At 27.4% G+C, this 26,628-nt stretch overlaps 5 protein-coding genes across 7 annotated transcripts; 2 read left to right on the forward strand and 3 right to left on the reverse strand.

Moving 5' to 3' along the window:
• LOC105255568 (protein wntless) lies at positions 1 to 3,406 on the reverse strand. Its single transcript, XM_011264913.3, has 12 exons — positions 3,145 to 3,406; positions 2,558 to 2,739; positions 2,377 to 2,482; positions 2,179 to 2,300; positions 1,932 to 2,081; positions 1,671 to 1,848; positions 1,447 to 1,574; positions 1,333 to 1,338; positions 1,091 to 1,252; positions 764 to 991; positions 454 to 607; positions 1 to 275 (listed from the first exon to the last, which is right to left on the reverse strand). Exons 1-12 carry the CDS (start codon positions 3,248 to 3,250, stop codon positions 175 to 177), a joined length of 1,623 nt encoding a protein of 540 aa, XP_011263215.1. The 5' UTR covers positions 3,251 to 3,406; the 3' UTR covers positions 1 to 174.
• A 1,703-nt stretch (positions 3,407 to 5,109) lies between these two features.
• LOC105255557 (striatin-interacting protein 1 homolog) lies at positions 5,110 to 9,332 on the forward strand. The gene is made up of 12 exons (XM_011264891.3): positions 5,110 to 5,519; positions 5,912 to 6,028; positions 6,139 to 6,422; positions 6,501 to 6,679; positions 6,785 to 7,098; positions 7,172 to 7,394; positions 7,464 to 7,618; positions 7,685 to 7,929; positions 8,008 to 8,235; positions 8,323 to 8,494; positions 8,617 to 8,821; positions 9,064 to 9,332. Exons 1-12 carry the CDS (start codon positions 5,424 to 5,426, stop codon positions 9,330 to 9,332), a joined length of 2,487 nt encoding a protein of 828 aa, XP_011263193.1. The 5' UTR covers positions 5,110 to 5,423.
• Positions 9,333 to 11,346: 2,014 nt separating this feature from the next.
• Positions 11,347 to 20,497, reverse strand: LOC105255544 (glucose-6-phosphate 1-dehydrogenase). Of its 2 annotated transcripts, none has more exons than XM_011264871.3 (7): positions 20,353 to 20,497; positions 13,758 to 13,882; positions 13,006 to 13,370; positions 12,222 to 12,820; positions 11,944 to 12,149; positions 11,652 to 11,812; positions 11,347 to 11,575 (listed from the first exon to the last, which is right to left on the reverse strand). In XM_011264871.3, the coding sequence occupies exons 1-7, from the start codon at positions 20,372 to 20,374 to the stop codon at positions 11,485 to 11,487; spliced, it is 1,569 nt and encodes a 522-aa protein (XP_011263173.1). In that variant the 5' UTR covers positions 20,375 to 20,497; the 3' UTR covers positions 11,347 to 11,484. The 2 variants fall into 2 exon arrangements, with proteins under 2 accessions (XP_011263173.1, XP_011263180.1); XM_011264878.3 differs by lacking the exon at positions 20,353 to 20,497 and adding an exon at positions 16,538 to 16,718 and having other exon boundaries at positions 11,348 to 11,575.
• A 537-nt stretch (positions 20,498 to 21,034) lies between these two features.
• LOC105255538 lies at positions 21,035 to 21,981 on the forward strand. 2 transcript variants are annotated; one of them, XM_011264857.3, is made up of 3 exons: positions 21,035 to 21,188; positions 21,390 to 21,520; positions 21,677 to 21,980. In XM_011264857.3, exons 2-3 carry the CDS (start codon positions 21,394 to 21,396, stop codon positions 21,907 to 21,909), a joined length of 360 nt encoding a protein of 119 aa, XP_011263159.1. In that variant the 5' UTR covers positions 21,035 to 21,188; positions 21,390 to 21,393; the 3' UTR covers positions 21,910 to 21,980. The 2 variants fall into 2 exon arrangements, with proteins under 2 accessions (XP_011263159.1, XP_025270570.1); XM_025414785.1 differs by lacking the exon at positions 21,035 to 21,188 and having other exon boundaries at positions 21,391 to 21,520; positions 21,677 to 21,981.
• A 48-nt stretch (positions 21,982 to 22,029) lies between these two features.
• LOC105255528 lies at positions 22,030 to 23,807 on the reverse strand. The gene is made up of 7 exons (XM_011264845.3): positions 23,708 to 23,807; positions 23,431 to 23,617; positions 23,225 to 23,353; positions 22,934 to 23,119; positions 22,573 to 22,840; positions 22,297 to 22,486; positions 22,030 to 22,222 (listed from the first exon to the last, which is right to left on the reverse strand). Exons 1-7 carry the CDS (start codon positions 23,805 to 23,807, stop codon positions 22,137 to 22,139), a joined length of 1,146 nt encoding a protein of 381 aa, XP_011263147.3. The 3' UTR covers positions 22,030 to 22,136.
• Between the last annotated feature and the right edge of the window lie 2,821 nt (positions 23,808 to 26,628).

Here is a 26,628-nt window from a genome sequence, read left to right on the forward strand (position 1 = left end):
CATATAAAATTGTTATTATAGAAATATTATCAGTCATTGTGTTCCTAATAAATAGTGAAAAATCTAATATATAGTTCTATTTATAAATTCTAATTATAACAATTAAGTACATTAAATATAAGAACTTGCCATCTCTTTCTGCTGCTTACAAATATACAAATAAAAATATGTACTTTACTCTACTGCAGTTTTTCGTGCAAATGCAGTTAGAGACAGCATTTCATTAGGATCAGTTGGCAAGGGAGAAAATTCAATTTCCTCGCTAATACTGTTCTCTGGAAAATTGAAATATGTTTTATTCCAATGTAACAAATATTCCAAATATTTTAATATTAACAAATATTCCGATGTAACAGAATTTAATAAAATTTAAAATTTAATATTAACATACAATACACAACAAATCTCAAATATATACTAATATTTAATTTATAAATATAAATATATACTTACCAGATGGTTCAATTGGCCATTGCTTATGAGAAGGAGCGTAGAGACATAATAATGCAATGATATAAATGTTCCACATACCATATACACCAGTAAAGAAAGCAGAAGTCATTTCCAACTCTAAATCTTCATCCCATTTCCATTGACCTTCTGCAACCTATGCCACATTATGGCATTATAAAAAACGTACATAATTAATATTACATAATTATATATTAAGTTACAATTATATATAATAAGTTAATTAATATAGTTAGTATAATTTACATATAATCAAATAACATCTCGAATCGAATAACATTCATTTTTTTACCTGTCCTAATATAAAGCCAACAACAGTTAATGATGCGCATAATAATGTAGCAATCATCAAGAATTTGAAACGATATATAACTCCTTCATAATGCAGACGTCGTGCCGAACTCATGCTGGGTAAAACAGCCCTCTTTGCGCTAATATTCTTAAATACTTTCCATATCATATAAGACAAAAACAGCAAGTATATTCCAGCTGATATTCCAGCCAAAATAATAAAGGATAACTATTGTTTGTTTAAGAAAATAAATTTGAAGAATTATCTTAAAAATATCTTTTCAAAGGCTTTAAAATATAAAAAATAATTTTCGAAAAAAAAGGATACTGCCAATTTTGTTCCAATATCAGTAACCCAAATCGAGTAGAATGGATTTCTCAATTGTACACCGCGTTCACACATATCAAATATAAATAGTGAGAGACATCCAGTACCTACTGCAGAGAGATGTCGCCAATAGCATTTTAAAGAATTGCTTTGTTCACCCTCCTAAAACATACATTATTAAATTCGGTATCTTTCAACAATATAAAAATAAAGATTAGTTGTTATGGACAAAAAAGGCTCACCTGAATCTAATGAAGAACAAATGCATATATGAAACAAAAAAGGAATATAAATTATTGTTAATATAATAATTATCTGACAACGAGAATTACAAATAATAATTTAATTTTACTCACCATTAAATGTTCACCAGCAAACACAAGCCAGAATGATAACAATGTTGCATAAAATATTCCTTGTCGAATATCACCCAGCAAAAGCATAAATGGCATATCATAAGCAAGTGTCAAGTATTCTAAGGGCACTAAAAATATAATTTAAAAAATAAAGATTTACAGATGATTACTGTGACATAATTAGAAATATTTAGAAATGTACAGAATGTAAGTAACAAACATACAGTTTAAAAATGTTAAGGCAGAACCCAAGGTTAAGAGCATATATTCCAAAAGTGCAGGCGATCTGGATAGCATGTACACTCTTTTCCAATACCAAGTCAAAACACCTAGCACTATGGGGAAATAAACGGTTTTCAGACTCACCCATACTTTTGTGAACCCACCGTTTTGATTAATAGCCTACATTATAAATAACATATTGAATTAAATAATATCCATAATTAAAATTTTATAGGCAAAATGTAATATTTTCTCATACTCACTGTAAGCCATAAATCAACAATACGTCCCAATCCCTGGTTTTTACCAGTATTAGAAGGAAGACGAATATTTAACAAGTAATAATCATGGTATAAAGATCCTAATTCAAACAATGGCATAGCTTTGCAATTGTAATTATATTGTTCTCGTGGCTGAAAAGTATTACAAATATTATAATATTACATATTTGCATATGATTATATAAGAATGTGCAAAAAACAAGCTTATATTATATATTATTATTTTTACCATATCTATGCTGCAATCTAAAATTCTCTCCACAGTAGAAGAAGCATATGGTTTCCATACATCTTGTGGATCCTTGCTTCGATAGGCTAATCGTGCATCCAATGTTATCAATGTCCTACGAGCTGTAAAACAATAGAATATAATAAAAATAAATAATAATTAAAATGTCAATAAAATGTCAATAACAGCTTATATTACCAATTTCAACCTCGCTATTATAACGTATATCCACTTGTAAAACTCCTATTAAATTTTGCTGCCATCTTGAGTAATCAAGATCTAAATTGTTTCGAGGTACAGGCATCTAAAATAAAATTTATTACATTTCCATAGTTATAAATATTCTAGTAATTGTAATATAATTCTATAAATTATATACCTGAAATGTATACACAATTTGATATGGTTGTTGATGAGTGTCCGAACTAAAATGTGTATCGTCAACTGAAGTACAAGAACCATTTCCTCTTGAGTAAAACCATTTGTTTTCATCAGATCCATTAATACTAGTATCTTTACATTGCGTGCCAAGAATGTTCTGACTACTGGCAGGTGTAGGCGCTAAGGAGAATCATATCACTTTATGTATTTTCATACAAATTTATCCCAAATACAATTATATCCAATATAATATACTTTATTTCATTTCTTTCATTATATTCATTTCATAAAAAATTTATCACATATTACTAATAGATTAATATGAATACAAAATAAAAAATACAAGAAAATTTCCACACACAAACATCAAAAATATTAAATACATATAATTTTAAAGCTTATTAAAAATGAATTTCTATTATTACTTTGCAATATAAAGAAAGATATGTATAAAATAAAATGTAAAAGACTATAAAAGGAGAAAAATAAATGTGTTTACAGCATGCCATATATTTCTTATTATTCTAACAAAAACAGTAATGTAGCAATTATAACATTGATGAGTTTATTTATTTAATTGCTTACCAATTAAACCCCCTATCAAAAAACAAACTATTTGTGCAATTATCAAAAGTATCACAAGCAACGAGAGCTTCTTGCCGCTCAGATTTTCGATTATCGTGCCCTGCATTTTCTCACGTGCTTGTTCAGTGACTTGTATCGCGACTGACTTACTAACACGTGAACGAAACTTCAAAGCACACCGACGCCGAAACCGATCGAATCAACGTGGACGCGACAGACGCGGACAACAATAAGTTCGTCTTTCGGAGCCGGGGGTGGTCTTTCAAGATGGAAGCCACCATTACCACACAAAGAAAAATTTTCACCAAATCACGGCATTTTCACCACTCACGGCATTCGTGAAATTTTGAATTTCGAGATATCGAATTCTATTTGCTAGGCCATGGATAAATTTTCATCACCATCAATTTTCAGCGTCAAAAGACATCACTTGATTAAAAATAAAAATCAATTTGTTATTTTATCACGTGCTGACTTTTAATGCTGAAAATGAGCGTCGAATGTTCTATGAATTTATGCTTTTAAAAAAAGGATGACAACATCATTTTGTCCAAGCTTCCGTTTTCGAGTTTTCGATGATATATGTATCGATGTATCGATATTACGAGAAATTTATTCATTTTATCTGAGTGAAGCACGAAAATAAAAATAAAAATTAGATATTTTTTGTTTACAAATATTTCAAATAGTATTGTATTCGTGTATAAATTATGTCAATGATAATTTTAAGCAATATTTGTACAAAGAATTTTGACAGCTGATTTTTTACTGAATGTGTGTGATCTCTGTTAAGTAATTTTAGGTTAAATATGGTAAGAATGAGCTCTGATTTTACATTGTTGATACTAATGTTGGTTGAATGCGTTTCATCTCTGTGTTAGTTTCCTATTGATTGTGTTTGTATATTATTTTATTTCATCCGTAATCTCTGTATTTTCAGAGAAAATTGGTAGTATTATATTGCGCAACATAAAATCAAATATAATAGCAATGCAATGTTGCTTGTATGTGCTAATATATTTTTGTAAATTATATGTTCTTATACTCTTCAACTTATAGTTTTATATATCTCATTGTCAGAGTATATTTTTACCATTTGTATAATCTTTTTCTATTGTTCAATGATGTTAAATGTTTTGGAGTATATTTCTCTATTTTACTCATATTTTACTTGTATAGTTTTCTATTGATGTTAAATGATGTTCATTAAATGTAAAGGTGCACGTAAAATAAACATAGATTTCTAAAAATACACAAAATCTTAGATCACATAATATCAATTTATATAAATTAAAAAAATACTACATATTACTTATTTTTTATAAAACAATGCACAACTTACAAGTTGCAGTCAAAATATACAATTAGCATGACAAGGAAATATATTTTTTAATTGCATGTATTAAATGTAATTCTCTTTTAACCTCTATGTATAAATATATAATTATTTTTTGAATATAGAATATAAAATATTTGATGTAATTAAAAAAGAAAAAAAGATATCATCTCTGTTAAAAAGAATTCATCCAATTTACACTTTTTTTTATAATATAGTTGAACATGTTAATAAAAAGAAATAAGTCATGTATAAGCTTCTAAATTATATTCCCAAACTTCATATCCACAAAATATACTCTTAGAGACGTAATCTATTTTATCTAATATGAATTAAAAACTATAGTATCTAATGTTATTTACTCTGAATAATGTTATTACTGAATATTTTACAAGAAATTTTACCATTATATTGAATATAATCGATTGATATCGGTTAATAATTATGCATATACATGAAAGAATATTTTTTTATTTTGCAATATAAAAATTTATGATTTTTTTTGACGAAATAAATCACGTTACGCATATTATACGTAATTCCGAAGTTTTATTGAAACAAACGCAAATTTAGAACCGTGGCGGGAAAATATATATGTATATAATGTACCGACAATTTCCGAAGATTTCCGATTGCGAGTAAAAATGCACGGAAGCATCCAGCAGCAATCGTGAACGGAGATCCTCGTTATTGCCTACAACATACATGTATAAAGCAGGGTTAGAAAGTGACGTAAGCACGGAGAAACAAACAATTTATAGTGTAATATATGTCGGCCGAGAGACTACGTAAGGTGACGTAAATGTCAAAGGACTTCCGCGTGCGGTACGATTTATAATCTAGCGGACGTCTCTCCTCCCCTCCCCCGCTAGATCGTCGTGTCGAACCGGGATGTTCTAAAGATCGGGAACGGGAGTATCGCGGCCGCGTGCCGTCTCGGAAAATGTGTGAGGTAGCGATGGATGCGAACGGGAACGGCAAGCGCGATCCTCTTCACGGGGGTTCCGTGTATTCTCATCGACGTGCGGCCAGCAACGACGTGAGTGAGAAAATATCATTGAAAAATATCTCGGAATTTCGCATTACGTATAAGTGCACCGATGAACTAGATTGCCCCCCTGTCCTTTTGACAACGCTCACACATGGCTGTAATTTAATTATTCTTTTGAGTAATATATACAAATGAATAATTGCTGTGTTTATAGATGTATACAAATTTTGTTTGTTGTGTGTATGTGTGTCTGTAGTTTATTGTTTCATATTTGATTGAAATTTAGAAACTATGCTTTGATAAAATTATAGTAAATTTAATATAATGACAATTGAATATATTGAATATTTAACAAAAATAAAAGTTTTATATTACTATAATTACTATAATTACAAAACAGCTTTCTACCTGACTTTGTCTCATTATTACTACGATTCCAGGAAAGCAACAGAACTACAGATCTGGAATTTATTTATGATGACACTGATATACATGCTAATGAGATTGCTGAATTATATAGTTATACAGAACAGTATGAATTACAACTTAATCTTAAGGTATAGTTGGTATAGTTGGATTATATAATAATTAATTTATTATATGAATCAAAAGTGAATAAAATATGGCAACAAATATAAAAACATAAATGAGTATTTATTAATTCTAGGCTTTTGAAGATCAGATGGAATGGTATAAGTTACGACCATGGTGGCAAAACTTGACAAGATCGCAGCAAAAATCGATTATCTATAAATTGCTGGATCAATTGGAAGTTTCTAATAAACAGCTCAGAATGAAAGCAGCACGCTGCATCCTTTATTTAGCTCAGGGTTGTTGGGCTGAGGTACAGTCTGACAAAGAACAACAAGACTGGACTAGGACAAATGTAATGTTACTCTATGAAGTTGGCATTTTTCCAGCATTTGTTGAACTACTAAATATTGAGATTGAGTAAGATTATATTATATATGTATATTATGCTGGAATGCACTCTTTTTTTATTTTTTATACATTGAAGGATTTTTCCAGGAATAGCACAACTGCTACCTCAGCAATGAGAAAGCTAGCTGTTAGTCTTGCTGATTCGATAGATCTAAGAGTCATTTTGTCCGTTTTGTATATTATAACAGAAGCTATGAGAGAGGAATTAAGAAATATTGAGCACAGCGAGTATAAAGAAAATGTTGAAGGTTTCAAAGAAGATCTTGGTATGTTATTGTGTTTATGTAGAATATTTTAACAAATACTATATTACAAAGGAAAGTTTAATCTTTTAAAAAAAATGTCAATGGATGAATATGTTTTTTCCATAGTAAATCCATATGGAGAAGAATTGCTAATTGTTAAACTTCTCGGTATGGTGACGTGCTTCTGTAGTGGCTCGGCACCACATTTTCCTATGAAAAAAGTTCTCTTGCTTTTATGGAAGCTAATCTTGGTCTCTCTCGGTGGTATCGACTCACTTAGAGAGTTGAAGAAACAGTATCGCGAGGAAGCTGGCCTCGATACACAACAGGAAGACACTATCGAAGTTGCCAGAACAATGAGAGCAAGTTCTCCACCTATGAGTGCAGCAGATTTGTTAGAAACGCAAAATCAGAAAAGGAACAATCGACCTTTTCGACGGGTAATTTGTCAGTTTACAAATATTATACATTGCTTGTGCTTTTACAAATATTAGTAATAGATATTTTTTATAGAACTTTCTAATGAAACAAAGCTCATTAGATGATCCAGGCTTAGGTATGGAATATGAAGGAGGGGAACCTCCAAATAATACTACAACAAATGAAGGTGATGGTGAAGTTATTGTATTTCTGGGTCCTGGTGGACCTGGTGGCTGCTGGAATCAAACATATTATGAAGATCAGAATAATCAAACACAATTAAGGCCAGGTACTCCACAGCTTATAAAAGGAAAAGGTAATATGGGTATAGGTTATTTTAATCTTATTAATTCTTATATTAATATCTATTAATATTATTCATCAGGTTTACCATGGACACCGAAAGTAAGACAAAAAGATGTAGACAGCTTCCTTGAAGTTGCCAGACTAAAATTTGTTGGTTATAAATTACAAGGAGACAGGGAAAGTTTAGCGGGTTTGCCACAACCAATTCATGAAGGTGTTATTACCCTTAAAAAGGTATTTGCTTATATTAATTATATTGCTATAATATCACACTATATTCTACTAAATGTTACGTTTTAGCATATGTACACATCTCTAGCTGAAATTCAGATACGGAAGGAAGAAGAGATAGCAAGAAATCCTATGAGTACTTCAGAACCACCTTTACGTCTAACGCCAACAGAAATTCTTTATCAAGCTATATTACCTAACTTACCACAATATATGATTGCGTTATTAAAAATATTACTTGCTGCTGCACCAACTAGCAAAGCTAAAACAGACAGCATTAATATTTTGGCTGATGTATTACCAGAAGAAATGCCGTGAGTATAAATAATAATATGTTACATTAGCATGAGGCTTTTAAAATAATAAGAAATACATTTATATTATACTTTCAGAATGACGGTATTACAATCAATGAAATTAGGAATCGATGTTAACCGACATAAAGAGATAATTGTTAAAGCTGTTTCTGCAATTTTACTACTGTTGCTCAAACATTTCAAACTGAATCACATATACCAATTTGAATTTATGTCACAGCATTTAGTATTTGCAAATTGTATACCTCTTGTATTAAAGTTTCTAAATCAGAACATTATAGCTTATATTGAAGCAAAGAACACGTAAGGAAGAATGCAAAATTGCAAATTAAATTTTTAATTATATACATTATAATATTTCCAATAATTTGATAATTTATATTTCAATAGTATTCCTATTCTGGATTTCCCCATGTGTGTCATTGGTGATCAACCAGAATTAACTACTGAAAGTCTCGAAATCGGCCATAGTCAATCTTTTTCATGGAGAAATGTTTTCTCTTGTATCAATTTACTAAGAATTTTGAACAAATTAACTAAATGGAAACATAGCAGGATAATGGTAAGTCAATAACAAATATAATTATATATATATATATATATATATATATATATATATATAAAATTACAATATCATATATTACATATAATTTATATGTATTCACAATTCATTTATATTTTCAGATGTTAGTCGTTTTTAAATCAGCACCTATTTTAAAACGCACATTGAAAGTTAGACATGCAATGATGCAATTATATGTTTTAAAGTTATTGAAAATGCAAACGAAATATCTCGGTCGACAGTGGAGAAAAACAAATATGAAGACAATTAGTGTTATTTATGCAAAAGTTCGACATCGCTTAAACGACGATTGGGCATACGGCAATGGTATAATAAATTTGGAATATTTTATATTTGTGTGTGTGTATATATATGAGTAAATAAATAAATAAATATGTGTGTGTGTGTATTTTATATATACATATATCTATTTATTTATTTACTCATTTTTTTGTTTGTGTCTTTGCTTCAAATTTATGAAAACTTTAATATGAGTTTATTATATGAGTATTATTGCCTTAACCAAATTACAACATAAGAAATATGTAATATAATTTCATACTAATTAGATTTAGAAGCGCGACCATGGGATTTTCAAGTTGAAGAGTGCGAGTTACGTACATGTGTGGATCAGTTCAATAATAGAAGATACTCAAATACCTTGAGAGATGAAGAAATGGAACCAATTGATGCATCTGTAACGTCAGTACTCGGTGGTACAAATGTGGAATTGACTGAAGAATTTAAACAACATTATGAGTTATGGTTGCAACAGGAAGTATTTCAGAGGAGTATCAATTGGGATGAATTATTGGATCCTGCGGCATGTGAAATTTAAGCTTAATATAAGTAAAACCCATATAAATCGCATTTTAATTAAATCAGACCTGAATAAAATTGGAACATTTTTACGAATTACTATACTGTTGTGAGAAGTGTGTTCAAACAACAACAAAAACATTGCCATATCGACACTGCATAAATTTCAAAGTTACATTTGATATTGCAGTGAATGGTCCTAATCTAGAAAATGTTTAACGAAGAAATTTTTGATGAAACATGTAAAACATTTAACATTTCTTTTGTATTTAATCTGTGCAATGCAATATAGTGCTGCTAAATATTTTTTATTATTAAAAATCACTAATTTAAATGTATGATCTTCTCTTTTATATATGTAAAAACACATATAACAAAATATATATATATATAATTATTAAAATTTAGAATACATTTTAATAAAGTATCTGATTGGCTGTTAACTGTATCACAACTGAATCTCCATAAATTTGAATAATTCATATAGAAAAATAAAAGAACACTTATATAAAAATTAATTTACAGTTTTTATAAGAACATGGATTATAACGGCTGTTTTTGGGAAGTCGCTTTATGCGCTAGAAGCGTCGTTCTATCTTTGTTAATTTGTTAAAGTTACAAGGACAACACGTTCATAATGCTAAAAGCGTGCTTTCTGAATGCTTCCCAATATGTATTATAGATTTTTTTGTAGTATATACAAATTCCCAATTAACAAATTAGTACTAATAATTCTTTTATACACGATAAAGATATATTTTACAATCTGCTCAATTATGCCTAAATTCTTCTGTGGAATCTTCATAAATTTAAGATTCTACAAAATTTTGCCCAAATCAATTCAATTGATTATTTTTCACCTGCTACTATTGTTCTAGTCAATCGGCCGTATTGAAGTCGAAACTTTATTTTTGATTTTGAATTAAAAAATCGTATAATCTACTATTTTTTTCCTATATCAATGATATTTAATCCGTTTTAAGCTGTAAATTTATTACAAGATACAATAATCCATATCCTTTGTGTACATTCCAAATGACAATATTACGTGATCATAATTCTATTTATCAACAAATGTGCTCTTTGCATAATATTAAGTTCTTTTTTTTACTTGTTTTGATTACTAATTCAGAAAAACGCGCGTTACATCTTTTTTAAAAATTATATATTATGTTGATATATAGTAACTAGATTGTTTTATATATCATAATATATATAATTTAAGTATATAATATATCAAATTTTCAATTTCCTACATTTTATATGTTTTTTATATATTCTTGATCTTTCTATATCATAAATCATACCATAAATCTACCATAAAAAGAATATTAATATATATATATATATATATATATATATATATATATATATATATATATGCAAAGATTCAATTTTTTTTTAAGCTTCTACCATTTATTATACGAAAAATATATATATATATATTTATTTAATATATATTAAATATTTAATATTTATTAAATATATATAAATTATATATATTTTCAGTTCATTGTTAATCATGATATCAATTTATAATTCATGTATTCATATAATTGGGTTTATATAAGAGAAAGCTGAATAACAGAATTATATAATAAGTTACAAAATTTAGTGTGTTGTAAAAGATGCAAGATAATTTGCTACTGCTTACCTTTGTAGTACACTTTAAGTAAAATTTTTTCATAAGTATGTACATGTGTGGCAATTCAACTTTCTCTTGTTTATTTATAGTTATATAGTTACGTAATCTCACACACAAATCTCTATGTATAATCTCGCTGTATAATTTATTATAAAGATATTTGTACACAAATATGTCACATTTGTATGTTATATCACACATGTTTTACAACTGTCAAGATTTAATAAAACTGATCTAAATAGATTAATTGAATATATTTCTTTGCAAAATTCTAAGAAATATTCTTACTTTAAATGGAAATTGTCTCTAAATTGAGATCATGATGAAATTGTATGTAAAAACTTCACATATGCAGATAAAAATAGAAATATATGTAAAATTATAAAAACATGTATATAATGATCTCAAAATTTTTGAAATGCAGAAGTTTCTAAAAATTGTGCCTCTTTAGTAAATCTTAAGTAAATCTTCATAGATTTTTTAAAATTTGTACTTGCATAATATATAATGATTATGTATCACAGTGTCACGGTTTTACCCATTTGTATGAACCATAATAAGCGAAATTATTTCTTTTTGCCATGTCATCCGCTTCCTTGGGTCCCCGAGACCCATATCTAAAATTTTAAAAGAACAGTCATACATTTTGCGATACATATACGATATAAGATATACATATTTTGTAATACGTACTTATATGGAACGGGCTGGATTTTCTCTTTTTCGATTCGATGAAGTAATGGCGTAAATATTCGCCACGCTTCCTGCAATTCATCATTTCGTACGAAATGCATTTGCGAACCACAAAAAACATCTAAGATCAATCTTTCATAAGCGTCCGGTAATTTTAAATCCTGAAAAACGAAATGTAACATTTGTTTATGAAATATGTATTTGTACTCTGAGTGTGATATATTATTACTAAATATCTTTTCTTCGATTTTAATATTAATGTTAAATTCTTCATGAATGACGTATTATTTACCTTGTATCTATTACCATAAGTAAGATCTAATTCTGTTTCTTCCATATCGAATGTGATACCAGGAGACTTCGTCATCATTTTAATATATAATGCTTCACCTGGCTGTACTCTTATCACCATTTCGTTTCTCTTCGGCTTCCCATCAAAAATATCACCTGGTACGTCGTGATATTGTATTCTAACTTCTGCTTTGCGTTCATTTAAAGCTAAAATATCGCGTGCAATAATTAGAAGAGAAAAAATAACTACTTGTCGAGAAATAGATTTTCTCATCTTACCTTTTCCACATCTGAGAATGAACGGAACTCCATCCCATCTTTCATTATTTATTTTTAGCACTGCTAAAGCAAAAGTTGGTGTATTAGAACTTGTTGGTACCGTGGGATCATCCAAGTAACCTAAATGTGCTTCTGGATCCTCAGCATCCGGATCTCCGACATATTGACCGAGAATCACATTTTCAAGTTGTAGTTCCTTAATGCATCTCAAAACTTTTACCTTCTCATTTCTAATATCGTCTGGATGACAAGATGCAGGTTTCTCCATGGCTACTAGAGACAAAATCTGCAGCAGATGATTCTGCATCACATCTCTGATGATGCCGAACTCGTCGAAATAGCCGCCTCTACCCTGAGTACCAAATGGTTCCTTGAAGGTGATCTGCACCGAAGCTATATTATCCCGATTCCATGACGGATTAAACACCCTATTTCCGAATCTCAAAGTCATCAGATTCTGTACCATCTCTTTGCCGAGGTAATGATCGATACGATAAATCTGCTCCTCGCTGAACAGAGACGCCAAATTTTCGGAGAGCTTCTGTGACGAGATTGCGTCATGACCAAACGGTTTCTCGATTATTATTCTTGTCCATCCTCTAAAATTTTAATATATAATGCATTTTTCGTAATAAAACTGGAAAAATATTTTGAATAATTAATGAAATAAATTAATGATTTCAGAAATGATTTTCAAATATTTGTTTTTCTTTTAATTTTTTAATATACTTCAATCTCTCATTAATTGCTTTATTCCTCGAAAATTCCAAGTTTTTATGCTTACTTATTTCCCATGCAGGTAAGTCGAAGGCGTAGTGTAACACTTTCGAATACACTCGGTGGCAGTGCCAAGTAAAACAGCCTATGCGCAACTTGTCCTTGTTCGTATTTTTGCAATTCACGATCTAATCGCTCGAAGTCATCTCGCTTATCGTATACACCAGCAACGTAATGATTCAGTTTCCAAAATTCCTCATACTTTTCCTCTTCGCTTGACTTCACTTTCATATACGGATGACATTTTTCACGCAATTGCTGTACCGTCAATTTGCTTCTAGCATACCCAATGAAGGTGGTGGGTTTCGGCAGAAGATTGTCTCGAAAAAGCCACCATAGAGTTGGATAGATTTTCTTCTTAGCAAGATCACCCTTTTTGCCAAAATCAATATAATTAAAATTCGGACATGAAATGAAAGAAATATGAAATGCAAAAGAAATTAATTATCTGCTTATTATAATGTATATACTTCTAATATGTAAATATAATGTTAAAAAAAATAATTCAAAACCTATTTTAATATTGTTTGTTTCAAGAACATTACAAACATTACGATTGTTGAAAAATTTATTTCAAAACATTCACAATTAAATCATAAAAGTAAAATTATACGTGTATTAAAATGATAATATGTATTACGATAAATAATTTTAAACAAATATAAAAGATAAATTATTTACTTTCATGATTAATTGTACCATATCTTATTACTTTTTATTTACATATATCTTATATATTTTTTGAAATTAAACACTCACAGATGCTCCGAGAGTAACAAACAGATGCGGAATTAGCCTGTCGAAATGAGTTCCTTCCAAGTGATCCATTTCTTCCGATGTCAAGGATTGCCTGATATATTGCAGGCTCTCCTCCGTTGATGTCTCTATAGATTACATATTTATTTAGTTATAACACATTATATTTGTACATGCATTGCGGCTATTTTTATATATCGTTTTTAATTAGCGTTTCATATCTTAAAAAATCTTGATAAAAGAAAAACAGCAGAATTAATTAATTTCTCGTATGTATTTTAGATGTGAATATAAATAAAAACAATGCATACGTTTCGCAGGTGAACGTACAATTGTAAATGCTATGAGTTACGCAACAATTAATGAATCCGTTATTGAATCTAAAAAAGTTTGCATTTAAAACACAAGCTTTATTTAGTTTCTTGTTTTTCTCTTTGTAAAAGCAAATTATATGTAAAACACTATCATATGCTGTATGTAATTGTAATTACTTAAGTATTTCATTATTGAATATATTTATAGAAAAAAGGAAAAGGAAATACGTATATATACAGCATAATCTTTAATACTTAGTGTTTCACGGAAAGTTATTAAAATTAATTAATTTGTCATTTTTAAACGCAGATAAAGAACAGAAAAATATTTTCCAACATTTGGCAGCTTTATTTATATATTTACATACTAAAGACAATCGTTACTTAAGACAATCGTTATTTACATACTAAAGACAAAATATTTTTATCATCTAATAAATTTCTAAAAAAAAATGTCAACAATTTTAATGTCATAGCATATTCTTGAATTAAATCTCTTTCGGAAACAATAAAGAATTTTTAAAAATATTTTCGATATTCTGCTCCTCGTCAGAATTAAAACAGATATAAAGTTTCTTTTATAATTAATGATGAAAAATATTACATAAAGTTTTCTATAGTTTTCAATTCTTCCAAAATATATTACATATAAATTAAAATTCATTAAGATTAGAAGATATTTTATTTTCTCTGCACTCTATATACACTCTATATACACTCTATATACACTATTCAAAAGTATTTGGCCACCTAGGTAAATTGTGTTTAAATGACTATAAATAAATAAAAATCATTCATTTATATTAATCTATATATTTAATATCAAAATATACAAAAATTTTAAATTTTTGATTCATCCATGTGTCCTCCTTTATTTTTTATGATGGCTTCACAAAGTCTCGGCAATCTTCTTATTAATTTTTCTAAAGTTTCTTTAGATAAAACACAAAGTCTCGGTAATCTTCTTATTAATTTTTCTAAAGTTTCTTTAGATGAAACACGCGCCTTTGTAGTAAAAACTTAAAAGTATTCTAGGAAAAGAGCCATAAATACCTTATTTGACTTTGTAGCTATCTGTTAGTAAACATGAAGTGATATTTATAATATGAAGTGATATTTATAATATTGAGAACGACTTTCCGTTAGTTAAACAATAAACATCGATAAAAGGCAATAGATACAATTTCGTTTTCGAGTTTTCTCTTAAATTAAGGGTGGCCAAATACTTTTGAGCGGTAGTGTACGTTTAAAAATGACAGTTTATTAATTTCAGCAATTTTCTGTGAGACACCTTATATATCGGTCAATTATTCGAAACATAGTATTATTTTATAAAATATTATATATAAATATATATATATATATATATATATATATAATATTATTATACTGAATTTTTAATACACACGATATTTTTATATAAAATTCATCTAATTAATACAATTATTTAAAATCTTGATCGACTAAAATTGTCATTGCATACTTTATATTATTATTCATTTTATTATTACATAAACCTTAAATATTCATGAAGCTTAATCAAATGCGACGTAATCACTATTCATTGCACTTTTTCATTTGCAATTTTCCGGTCGTACGACAATCATAATGACTACGTCACATACATTAAATGTCAATGTCACTGTTTCGACTATATATATTTTATATATTTATATGTTTCGACTATATATATTTTACATGTAATATTTAATATTATATATAACCAAAATAGTGACATTGACATATTATACGAAATAAATAATGATTATATATAAAATTCACTCAATGAAATTACAGAGATATTTCACGGCAGGAAATTAAATGATGCATGAAAAAACATTTATTATATATAAATTTCTTATATTTTCCACGCAAAAAATTTATATATTCCTCTTTTTCACTGAACATTTTAATAACACATCAAATTTTTTTCTCTTAGAGACAATACTTAGAATTTTAATTTTTCACAAACATTTAGCATTTTAACACTCTCCAACACGTTTTTTAAAAGCTTTGATAGAATCTTGTTTTTCGTATTTATACTTTACAAGTAATTTTTTATATATGTATCATTTACATATTGTGTATCATTTAAATTTTTAATAGTCATGTGATCTTTTATATCCAAGTAAAGGTAAAAATATATTAAAAATGATAAGAGTTATTCTCTCGACATATAATATATTTTATCAGTTTTTACTATCTACTATACTATACTATACTATACTATACTTATACTTTACTACCTACTATTTATAAAAAAAGAAAAAAATTATTAAATTTTTGCTGTGTGAGTAGTATAATTAATAGTGAGAAGTAAATAAGATGAAATTCGATATATACATATATAGTAATATAATATTGCACTGAAATAATATCCACATTTCTTATTAAAATAGTATTTTGAATTCAAAATTTTTTAATCGCGCAAGAATATGACAAGTAGCATAATTTCATATTCCAACTTACTTGAAATACTCATGGTTTACGAGCAAGTTACACAGAAAACAAACTAAAAGATACGTGATTGACTATCTTGCCGATCTCTCTCGACAATCCTGTCGTTTCACTAGCAGAACTTCGACTAAATGTCGGATAAGCCTGAGACGTATGCCACATGCCAGCAGGAAAACGTAAATGCTTACGAGGCAATTGTGAATGATTCGTGACGACAGATTAACTGATCACGGAATTGTTATCCATAAATGAAATGTTTTCAATTTCTTCATTATTTCAAGGTCATATTTATATCATATATTTATATAATGTAGTGCAAATAACCTTTAACTTTAACAAATTACTCTATCATCCTTCGGAATTAAATGCTTAGTTTAGCAAGGATAAACAACCCATATAATAACATAATAAGAATATAATATATTGATTTTTTTGCATATATCCAGCAATTTCCAAGTACATTTACAAGTTAAATGAGTTTTTTTGTTAAGTCATAATTATAAACCATTCCGTTTACGTAATGGAATGATAAGTTTTTTTATCAACAAATCTTATGCGATAGACCATTATCTGACGCGAAATTTTTATTAGTATTAAAATAATTTTACAATTAAAAATCGCGAATAATAAATAAATATTTGCACAAATGTAATAATATATTGATGAATATAGATATTGCATGATGATCGAATCTTGTTCCCGTGCAAATTACAATATATACGTATATATAATGTACTGTTAAATTTAAACAAATTTCCTCTGCAATTTGTGCAAATACTATTTCTTCATAAATAGAAAGGCGCTAATGATTGCTGAAATCACATTGACGGATGTAAGTCAACGAAATACCTTTCTACGAGCTACTCTAAGCATTGCAAAATGGGAAGATTGTCACGTGAAATTGCAACAACAAATTACATGAAAATGTAATAGAATACAGGAAATGAAACCTTACAGATCATGCAGACGTAGATTGCCTAAAAGAGTTGCGTTAAATAGTAAGATGTCTTCAATCATAAAATAGCTATGTGAAATAAAAATTCGAAATATTTGTATGAATTATCAATATTAATGATATTAGCAGAGTTAGTTATTTATAACATCTTGATTTTATGATATCTGATAATGAAATATAAAGTGAATGTGTATTAAAACATGTATTTCACGTAATACATATATAAAAATATTTTATTTTATATTGTCTCAAGAGTATATTTTTAGAGTATTAATTCAATTGACATTAATAATTAACTAATTATTCTAACATAATTATTTTATTTTTGCTATACATGCATAAACGATAAATGCTAAGAGGGAGAACAAAACATACAAGTACATACGTAAATATACACACACATTACATTGTGATAACGATGATTGGCAAATTAACTGCCAACTGATAAGAATGCCAATGAATGCAGCTCTTGAATTGTATATATGACCACAATGTAATAAGTTTTCTTGTACTTTTATTTTTGTGATTCGACGAATTGATTGTAATTAATTTTATTATCATGTGAGCTTAATTTATTCGCTTTTTTGTAATTAGAGCTTCAACAAAATTTCTAACACGATCAATACTTAATGTGCAATATTTTATACTGAATTATTTAATTAAGAGAAACAAATTTTACAAAAAAATTAAATTTTATTTGCTTTTATTTTATCTCTTTTAATCAAATTAATATAAGCACTAGCACTATTCTATCGAAAGGGGGCGAAAAGAAATCGATCAATCAATTGAAAAAGGACAGGTGCATTAATTTCAATTTACTAAAATTAAAAAATTTCATGGCAATAAATTTATTAAAATCTTGATATTTACGAAAATCTTGATATTCGCAGCCCTTTTTTTGCTGTTACAGTAAATGTCAGCAAATGTCGAAATGCAATCAGATTTCTTACTTATATATAATTCATACATATCATTGTCACAAACAAAATTTTATTTAAAAAAGTTATTACGATTTTATATTATATATTTTTATATATTTTATTATATAAATTTGAATTTTTGATATTTTTTGAAAAAATAAATTATTTTCAAATAAGCATTATATTCTTGATTGCAATAATGTGTTTTGTTCACTTAACATGTTTGCATGAAACGATTAAAAACCGAAATAACGATTTTGAAATATTGACAAAGTACGAGACAATTTCGAAATTTAAATTCTTAACATTCACACATTTGAAATGCACATAAAACAATGGAACAATTGTATTGATGTAAAATATTATGTACGCATATATTGCATTTTGTGTAAAACCGCAAATATTTAATATATTGTTTCTTACATATAATACGACATCATAAATAACGGGCAATTGAAAACTTAATTAGACTTGTGCAATATTGTTTCTCATACTGCCTCTGGCATTAAAAATTAATGTCATAAACCTACTTTTCAAACTGACCTGGAATGAATTGTACTTGCAAGGGCGAAATATTAGTAAATAAAGTTATGTCAAAATTCAGGAAGAGCAATCGAGCAATTCACAATTTCGAGATATCTTCAAGTTTCTGTTCAACAAAAAAATTTTTGTAATTTTCTTTTTATCAGATTTAACTTTTTATTCGCAAAATAACTTTCAAAACTTTTAATTATTCTTAAGCTTAATTCTTTTATGATTCGAGAGAATGCTGTGATAATTCTTTAAAAACATTTAAAATTTTTGTTATTAATCATCAAAGCAATAATAATATTATAAGTATTTAATAATAATGATAACTATTTATATTTTATATTAAACTATTTATATTTTACATAAAAATTTTCATGATAAGAAATAATTCATATTTAAAAATTAAATGATTCATATATACATTAATAAATTTAAAAATATTTTATTAATTTAATAAAAAAAAATTAAATTTTGATATATTTCTCCATATTTATTGTCATATATTTTCATTGATGAAATTGTCGACTCTCATAATAATCTTTACAAAAGTGATAAGGCTAGAATTAGATTTATTATCTATAATAGATTAATTGTTGAACTGCGTAAAATTATTGAAAATATTATATATATTTCACAGTAATAAACAAGTATATATCTTATGATTGCTATTATCGTGTAAACGGAATTTTTCGCGATACGAGAAATCGTCCTAAAAAAAAAATGATAAAAATGCATCATACGATATTATCGTTTACATTCGCATAATGTATACGACGTCGTATTTTAATATCAAGAACACAAGTCCTCTTTCAATTTAATTTTATCTATGACACAACGCATTTTTTGACCTTGAAATGGAATATATTATCTTTATGAAATCTGTAAAATCGTTTAGCATAAAGTAATTTATTATTTATAATAAATTTGCAAATTTTAATAGCAATAAAAGTTTGCGTTTTTTCTTTTGTCCTTTCTTTGTTTCTATATAATGAGCCTGTTCTTTTTATTTGCACTGCTGCACTAGTGCAATTAGTTAGAGTGAAAGAAAGTATGTTTGTCTCTTTTCAACTTATTGCACTAGTGTGGCAGTGCAGCTAAAAAGAACAGACCCATTAAGAGTCCAATTATATAGAGGTATTAATATTTAACCGATAATTGTGAGACGCACGCACATTATATATATATATATATATATATATATATATATATATGTGTGAGTGTATATGTATTTAGTTAAAATATGACAAAATATGTTAAAATATGTATTTAGTATAAATATGAATTTTTATGTGTATATTTGTCCGTTACAATAAAAACGCAACAAGATATACTTTTCTACGTTTGACCAAACGGTCTTTTTTTTATCGTATCTTAAAAAGATTGATGCAATTCCAAAATGCAATTTTTGAAATAAAACTTACTTCTTTTGCATTGTTCTGCCATTCTAGATCCAAGTATCACTGAATAAAATGTATCACTGCCAGATGATGTTTCCTTCTCTTCTATTCTTTCCAATACGTATATCTCTGCTTTCTCACAACGTGTGACCTTGCCGCCAAAACTACACTGTCATGCGCAGTTTTGAGGTTAAACGCTACAGCTATCCGATAATAATCTTCCACAAAATAAACAATATTTGTCACGTTCTCTAAATCTCTCAACTTCTGTCAACAGTCTTTCAAGAAGCCACTCTTGTTTATTTTGATCACTGTAGCGACTCGTGAATCATTCTCCGATTTTTTTTATCACAACGATAAAGCCATGTTTAATTCTACCTGCTTCATAACACGATATATTCTCCACGATTTTATCCTATGTAAAATCTGTTCTTTTATTGCTCTATAAATTTGAAGTACAACAAATGCTATACTTACTCTGTGAAAAAGGAATACGTTATAAAAATAATGTACAAATATTAAATCTATTCTAAATTCAAATTGCGTGTACTTCAACATAATAATTATAACTTTATATGTATTGTATATGCGTTCTAATTTTCTTACGTTTTATATTGGAAAAAAGAAAAGTCCGAGAAAACAAGATAAAGTTTAACTAATTAAAATTTCTGTTTTCATTGGAAATAAAATAGTAAAATCACAGATTCTATTAATCTGTAGTAAAGTTACTTTGAGTATTTAGATAATAGTGCCATCTGTACAACACACGTGAAGTATTCTGGAAACCGATTACTACCGACTAAAACCGATTATAACCGAAGTGCAATCGTTGCAGCAGATGATTTTTACGAGTAACGAATGTACATAAATATTTGTTTATTATCGAAATTATATTACTAATTTATTATATTAATAATTTTATAGTTTTTATTACATATTATTATAAAAAACTATGGCATATTCAATGATTTTATACAATTTTGTGAAAATTTTGTAACCTTACTTTTATAACTTATATACATACATATACAAAGACTTCATAATTTTATATTATTTTATAGAAAAATGAAATTGACATCAATATTTTTCCGTACCGCTCGAGCGCCCCAAAATGAGAACAAAGTACCTTTTAAGGCAATGGTACCATTAAAACTAAGAGATCGTGTATCCTCAAAACATCAAAGTGTAGCAGGTTTGTTTCTTCATAAAAAGTCAATTTCATAATTATTAAATTATTATCTATTTTACTTTACACAATGTAGTTAATAATAATGTTATTTACTACAGTTGACAAAGTATTTATAGTATTTCATAAAACTATAAATTTTTATTTTATATTTTATTTCAGATCGTGGATGTTTGCAAGAGTTATTTCTGCTTTTAACATGCCTTGAAGAAAACGAATATGAAAACAAAAGATGTGTTCCCCAATTTAAAGTATTGGAACAGTGTTACAATATCCATCAGAAAAATATAAGGCGTACAAAAATCGAACAGGAACAAGAAGTACCTGTACCTAACAGTAAGAATTTGACATATAAACAAGTCACATATTTTTTACGAAGATATCCAACAGTGTAGTTTCTCATTTCTCATTTTAACGCATTAATATATACTTATATAAAAAGTTTATAATAGGCGTATAATATAAATGCAAAAAATGTTCTTGTAAATACATTTATCAAAATATATGACTATATATTATCATTCAATTATTTAACTATACATTATCATTCAATCATTTACACTATAAATTATTATTATGCAATAAAAATTATTTTCTTGATGAAATCTTTTTAGTAAGATAATTACTTAATATTTTTAATGTCAGTGATACCTTCTTGTTTACTAGAAACAGCATGTAATCGCCTTAATGTAAGTCGTTTGGAATAACCTAAATGTAATAGAGTCTATTATGTAATTTTATTTAGATTTATGTTATAAAATGATTATATATGAAGCACTTACGAATTGGCTCAATATTATTGGAGACAGCTACTGTCTTTTGTATCACATTCAACTGTTGTTCAATTCTTTGTAAAGTCTTACAATTTTCCAAATGTTTGTCTTTGTAATAATAATATGTACAGATTAATGTTATGGCACAAAGTATTAAGGCAATATTTCTATACAACCATGTTGTACTTAACAATTGGGCCTGTAATAATATCATAACACTCTTCTAATGAAAAAATTTATTCTAAAACTTTGTATTTATTATCTTATATTATCTTATTACATTACCTTATTATCTGGAGATTGAGGTACAGTTCTATTATAATATTGAACTAATATCCTTTCAATCACTATATTTAAACTCAAGATGCTAAAAAGTGTAACTCTCGCATCAACTGTTCTTTTAGAAGAACTGAATAATGCACAAAGAATACAGCTAACAGTATAAAATATAATAGATTGAAACCAAGACACTTCTCCAATAATCCAATTTTGAAAAGTGCGTATGTAAGAAAATATTTCATAAAGCAACTCTTTTTGGTCTTTGGCGGATTCTCTAAATTTTAATCAAAAAGAAGATTAATATTTATTACTTAATCTTTATTATATTATAAACTTATTTGAAATCTAACACCATATTGTTACTTACTTGAAATCTAACACCATACTGTTAACTGTCTCAGATGAAGTCTTTAATACAGTCCCAAGTTCTTTACCGTGATCTAAAAGTTCATTTTGAATACGTAAACCTTCTTTTTGACTATTCAATATTACACCTTGCATTTGTGATGCTTCCAATAATTGATCTTTCATTCGTGAAGATACTTGAAATAATCTGAATTCACATATATATATGAGTTTTTTTTATATTTAATTTTTAAGATAGGATAATACATAGTAAAAATATATACAAAATATTTGTGAAATAAGATATACTTACAAATTTATAGTATTATCAATCTCAGATTGCCAAGCTTCATGGTTCAAAAAGAAACAGATATGAGTTGCATGAATGTAGAATTCATTGTAAACACTGAATGCTCGATCTCCCATTTCATTAATGCACTTTCTGCAAAATAAATATTTTAACAATTGACATGATTAAAAATAATATTGAAAATTCATTAACAATAAAAAATGTTTTACCGACGCTCATCTTCCAACTGATTAAGATGACAGTCATAAGTTATGTGACCAGAATCTTCTAAAAAACAATTCGCTAAACGCAAAGCAAGGAGAGAATGTTCATAATCATTTAATTTGTCGCAGCTATCTTGTAATGTTTGGAGTGCCATATGCCAGCATTTTCCATGTTGTGGTAATGATGATTTTGCTACAAGAAAAAGCCTTCTTGTTATAGTAATAATGATTATTAACGATTTCTCATTATATATTAATTCTTACTTTTCCTTTAATTTCTTACCTTTTATTAAAGAATACTCTTTTTCTCCTAAATTTTTTAGAATTGTGTTGCCATTATTAGATAATATTTCATGAATAAATAAGAATAAGAGCCATATCATCTTGAAAATATATAATTTTCAGAATTAGTAAATTTTTTCTATTATCCAAGTGACATATCAAAATATAAAAATGCTTTTCTGTCCTTAAAGTTATATATATCTCATCAATTGCATGAAATACATCTTTGCTCAGGTGAGTGGAAAATAACAATTGGACAAATCAAAATAAAATTAATTACACAATATACTATTTGTTAAATATTAAAACTTATCCAATTATTTTTACTTTGTGAACTGTTTGCAATTGATACGTAATATTTTACATATTTATACTGATAATTATTTAAACACATTTACATTAATTCATTTTAAATCAATTCTTTTAATAAAAAATGATAAATGAATTCTAATTTAATTGAAACTGAAAGAAATGAATTTTAAACAAATCAACTTGTAACAGACAGCTCCATTTTGGCGCGATTCTACGTAAATGATAACATTAGGTTTGTTCCTTATTGCTGAACTTCCTGCACTAGTGTGCACTAGTGTCACCAGAGAGAAGACTGAGAGATAACCTGCTTTTAGGTGATCCCTGAAAGCGATACTCCCTCTATGGACATTGAAAACGTGGACGTGAACTACAAAGCCAATGTCCATGAATATTCTCAGAGGATAATATATAATATGCACAATTTCTGGTTTTGTTCCGTGCTATGAGTACGAAATGCCAGTAGCACCAATGCTGTATGACAAGATACTTATGTATATAAATTGATAGTAAATAAATTATTCAATCGCGAAAGATACTGTAATATTCAAAGATAAAATAAATATTTTTCTATATTCATTGTCATATTTATATCTTTTTATTCACAAAATCCCTGCTGTAGGATAAAAACATTTTTAATCGTATTTCTATAAATCTTCTTAATTAGCAATAAATTGATCTTTGATATTTATCAATCATTTTTTTATAATTAAAAAATTTAATTATTAATTACAAAATATATGACAAAATATAATACAAATTTAATATAAAATATAATTCGAAATTTAATACAAAACAATTTATTACATGAAATAATTTATTACACGAAAATATCCAAAATATACGTATAATATAAAATTTACTAAAAATTTTTACATAGTCCAGACGAGACTGATCAGCGAAGATTAATTACGCGACATTTATTATTAATAATAGATATGCAATAACAGAATTTAATACGTTTTATATAACATAAATAATCGTGATCAAAAGAGTCATTAATAAAATTATTGATCGTTTCTTCGATTGTAAAAGAAAGTATTTACATTACTGACGCATTTTGTATAGATTATCAAAAGAAATATTCAAAATGAAAAGATAGAATAAACTTCGAAACCAACAATTAAAAATTACTAAATAAATCGCAATTTAAAATTCGCGAGAAAACGCGACGAATAAATAAAAATATATAAATAAATCGACAATAAAAATATATAAATAAATCGACAATAATCGGAATATTCGATTGCGAGATACACATAATTTTTATAATATGATAATCGAAATCATCAATAGACACGCGTGCGATATAATTATTATCATCCAAATGATGACAGACGAAGATATTTTGGCAAACATTTGTGATCCGTATTGTTTATGAACATAAAATTCATTGTCCGATTTATTTGCGATTAATACGCGACTTTATACGAATTTCACGATTGAGAATAAAATACATATTCCTATTTCGCGCATGATTAACTGAATAAGATGAAATGAGCTCTATAACCTTTAAAATATAATTAAAAATCGCGTTGTGGCCACGTTTAATAGAAAATAACGGAACGAATGATTTTCAAAGTCCCTCTAATAATCGATGTAATTGTAGAGTTTAATAAGATTTAAATGTAAAAAATCACGTTTAAAACGGTCATTAATAAGTTATCGATCGTTTTTTAAAATATAGAAGAAAATATTTGCACTACCAGCATTCTGCAAACTATTAAAAATAATATTCAAAGACGTGGAAAGATAAACAAAGCTTCAATGTATAAGTCAACGATTAAATTATAAGATAATTCGTGATTTAAAATTCCTGGGAAAATGCGACGAATAAATAAATCGATAATATTCGGAATATCCGATTGTGATATGTATACCTTTTATAATATAATAATCGAAGCGCCTCAATAGATATTATAATCACACGCGATATAATTATCACATAAACGCGAAAATATTTTGACAGACAATTTGATGACTGTAATATTTACGAATACAGTACTCATTGTCCGAGTCAATTGCGAATTATTATAAGATAAATCGCGACTCGAATTCATGAGAAATTGCGACGAATAAATAAGTCAATAATATGCGGAATATTTGATCGCGATACGTATAATTTTTATAATATAATAATTGAAGCTCTCAATAGACACATGCGCGATATAATTACTATCATGTAAATATAGAAAATCAAAAATATTTCGACAAACATTTGAAGTCTGTAATGTTTGTGAATATGCAATTCACCGACCGATTTACTTGCGAATGTTTATAAGATAAATCGTGATTTAAAATTCGTGATAAAACGCGATGAATAAATAAATCGATAATATTCAGAATATTCAATAGCAGATATATGCAGATATAGCGAGTGACATATCGATAATCCGATAAAAAAAGGAGCGATCTTAAAAATGGAGAACGATTAATATCTTGTTTCTACATCAGATTTCGCAAAATTAATCTGCGAAGAAAAGTTAAGTGATCCATTAAACATCGGGAACTTCACTATAGGAGGGAACGAATCCTGGATCTTCCGGATTATATCCGATAGAGCAATGATTTCAGTAATAAATCAATGATAATTATCCCTCGTTATTATCTTCA

This window comes from Camponotus floridanus, unplaced genomic scaffold (assembly GCF_003227725.1).
Source record: "Camponotus floridanus strain SB8 unplaced genomic scaffold, Cflo_v7.5 scaffold9, whole genome shotgun sequence".
In the NCBI taxonomy this organism is placed as follows: Eukaryota; Metazoa; Arthropoda; class Insecta; order Hymenoptera; family Formicidae; genus Camponotus; species Camponotus floridanus.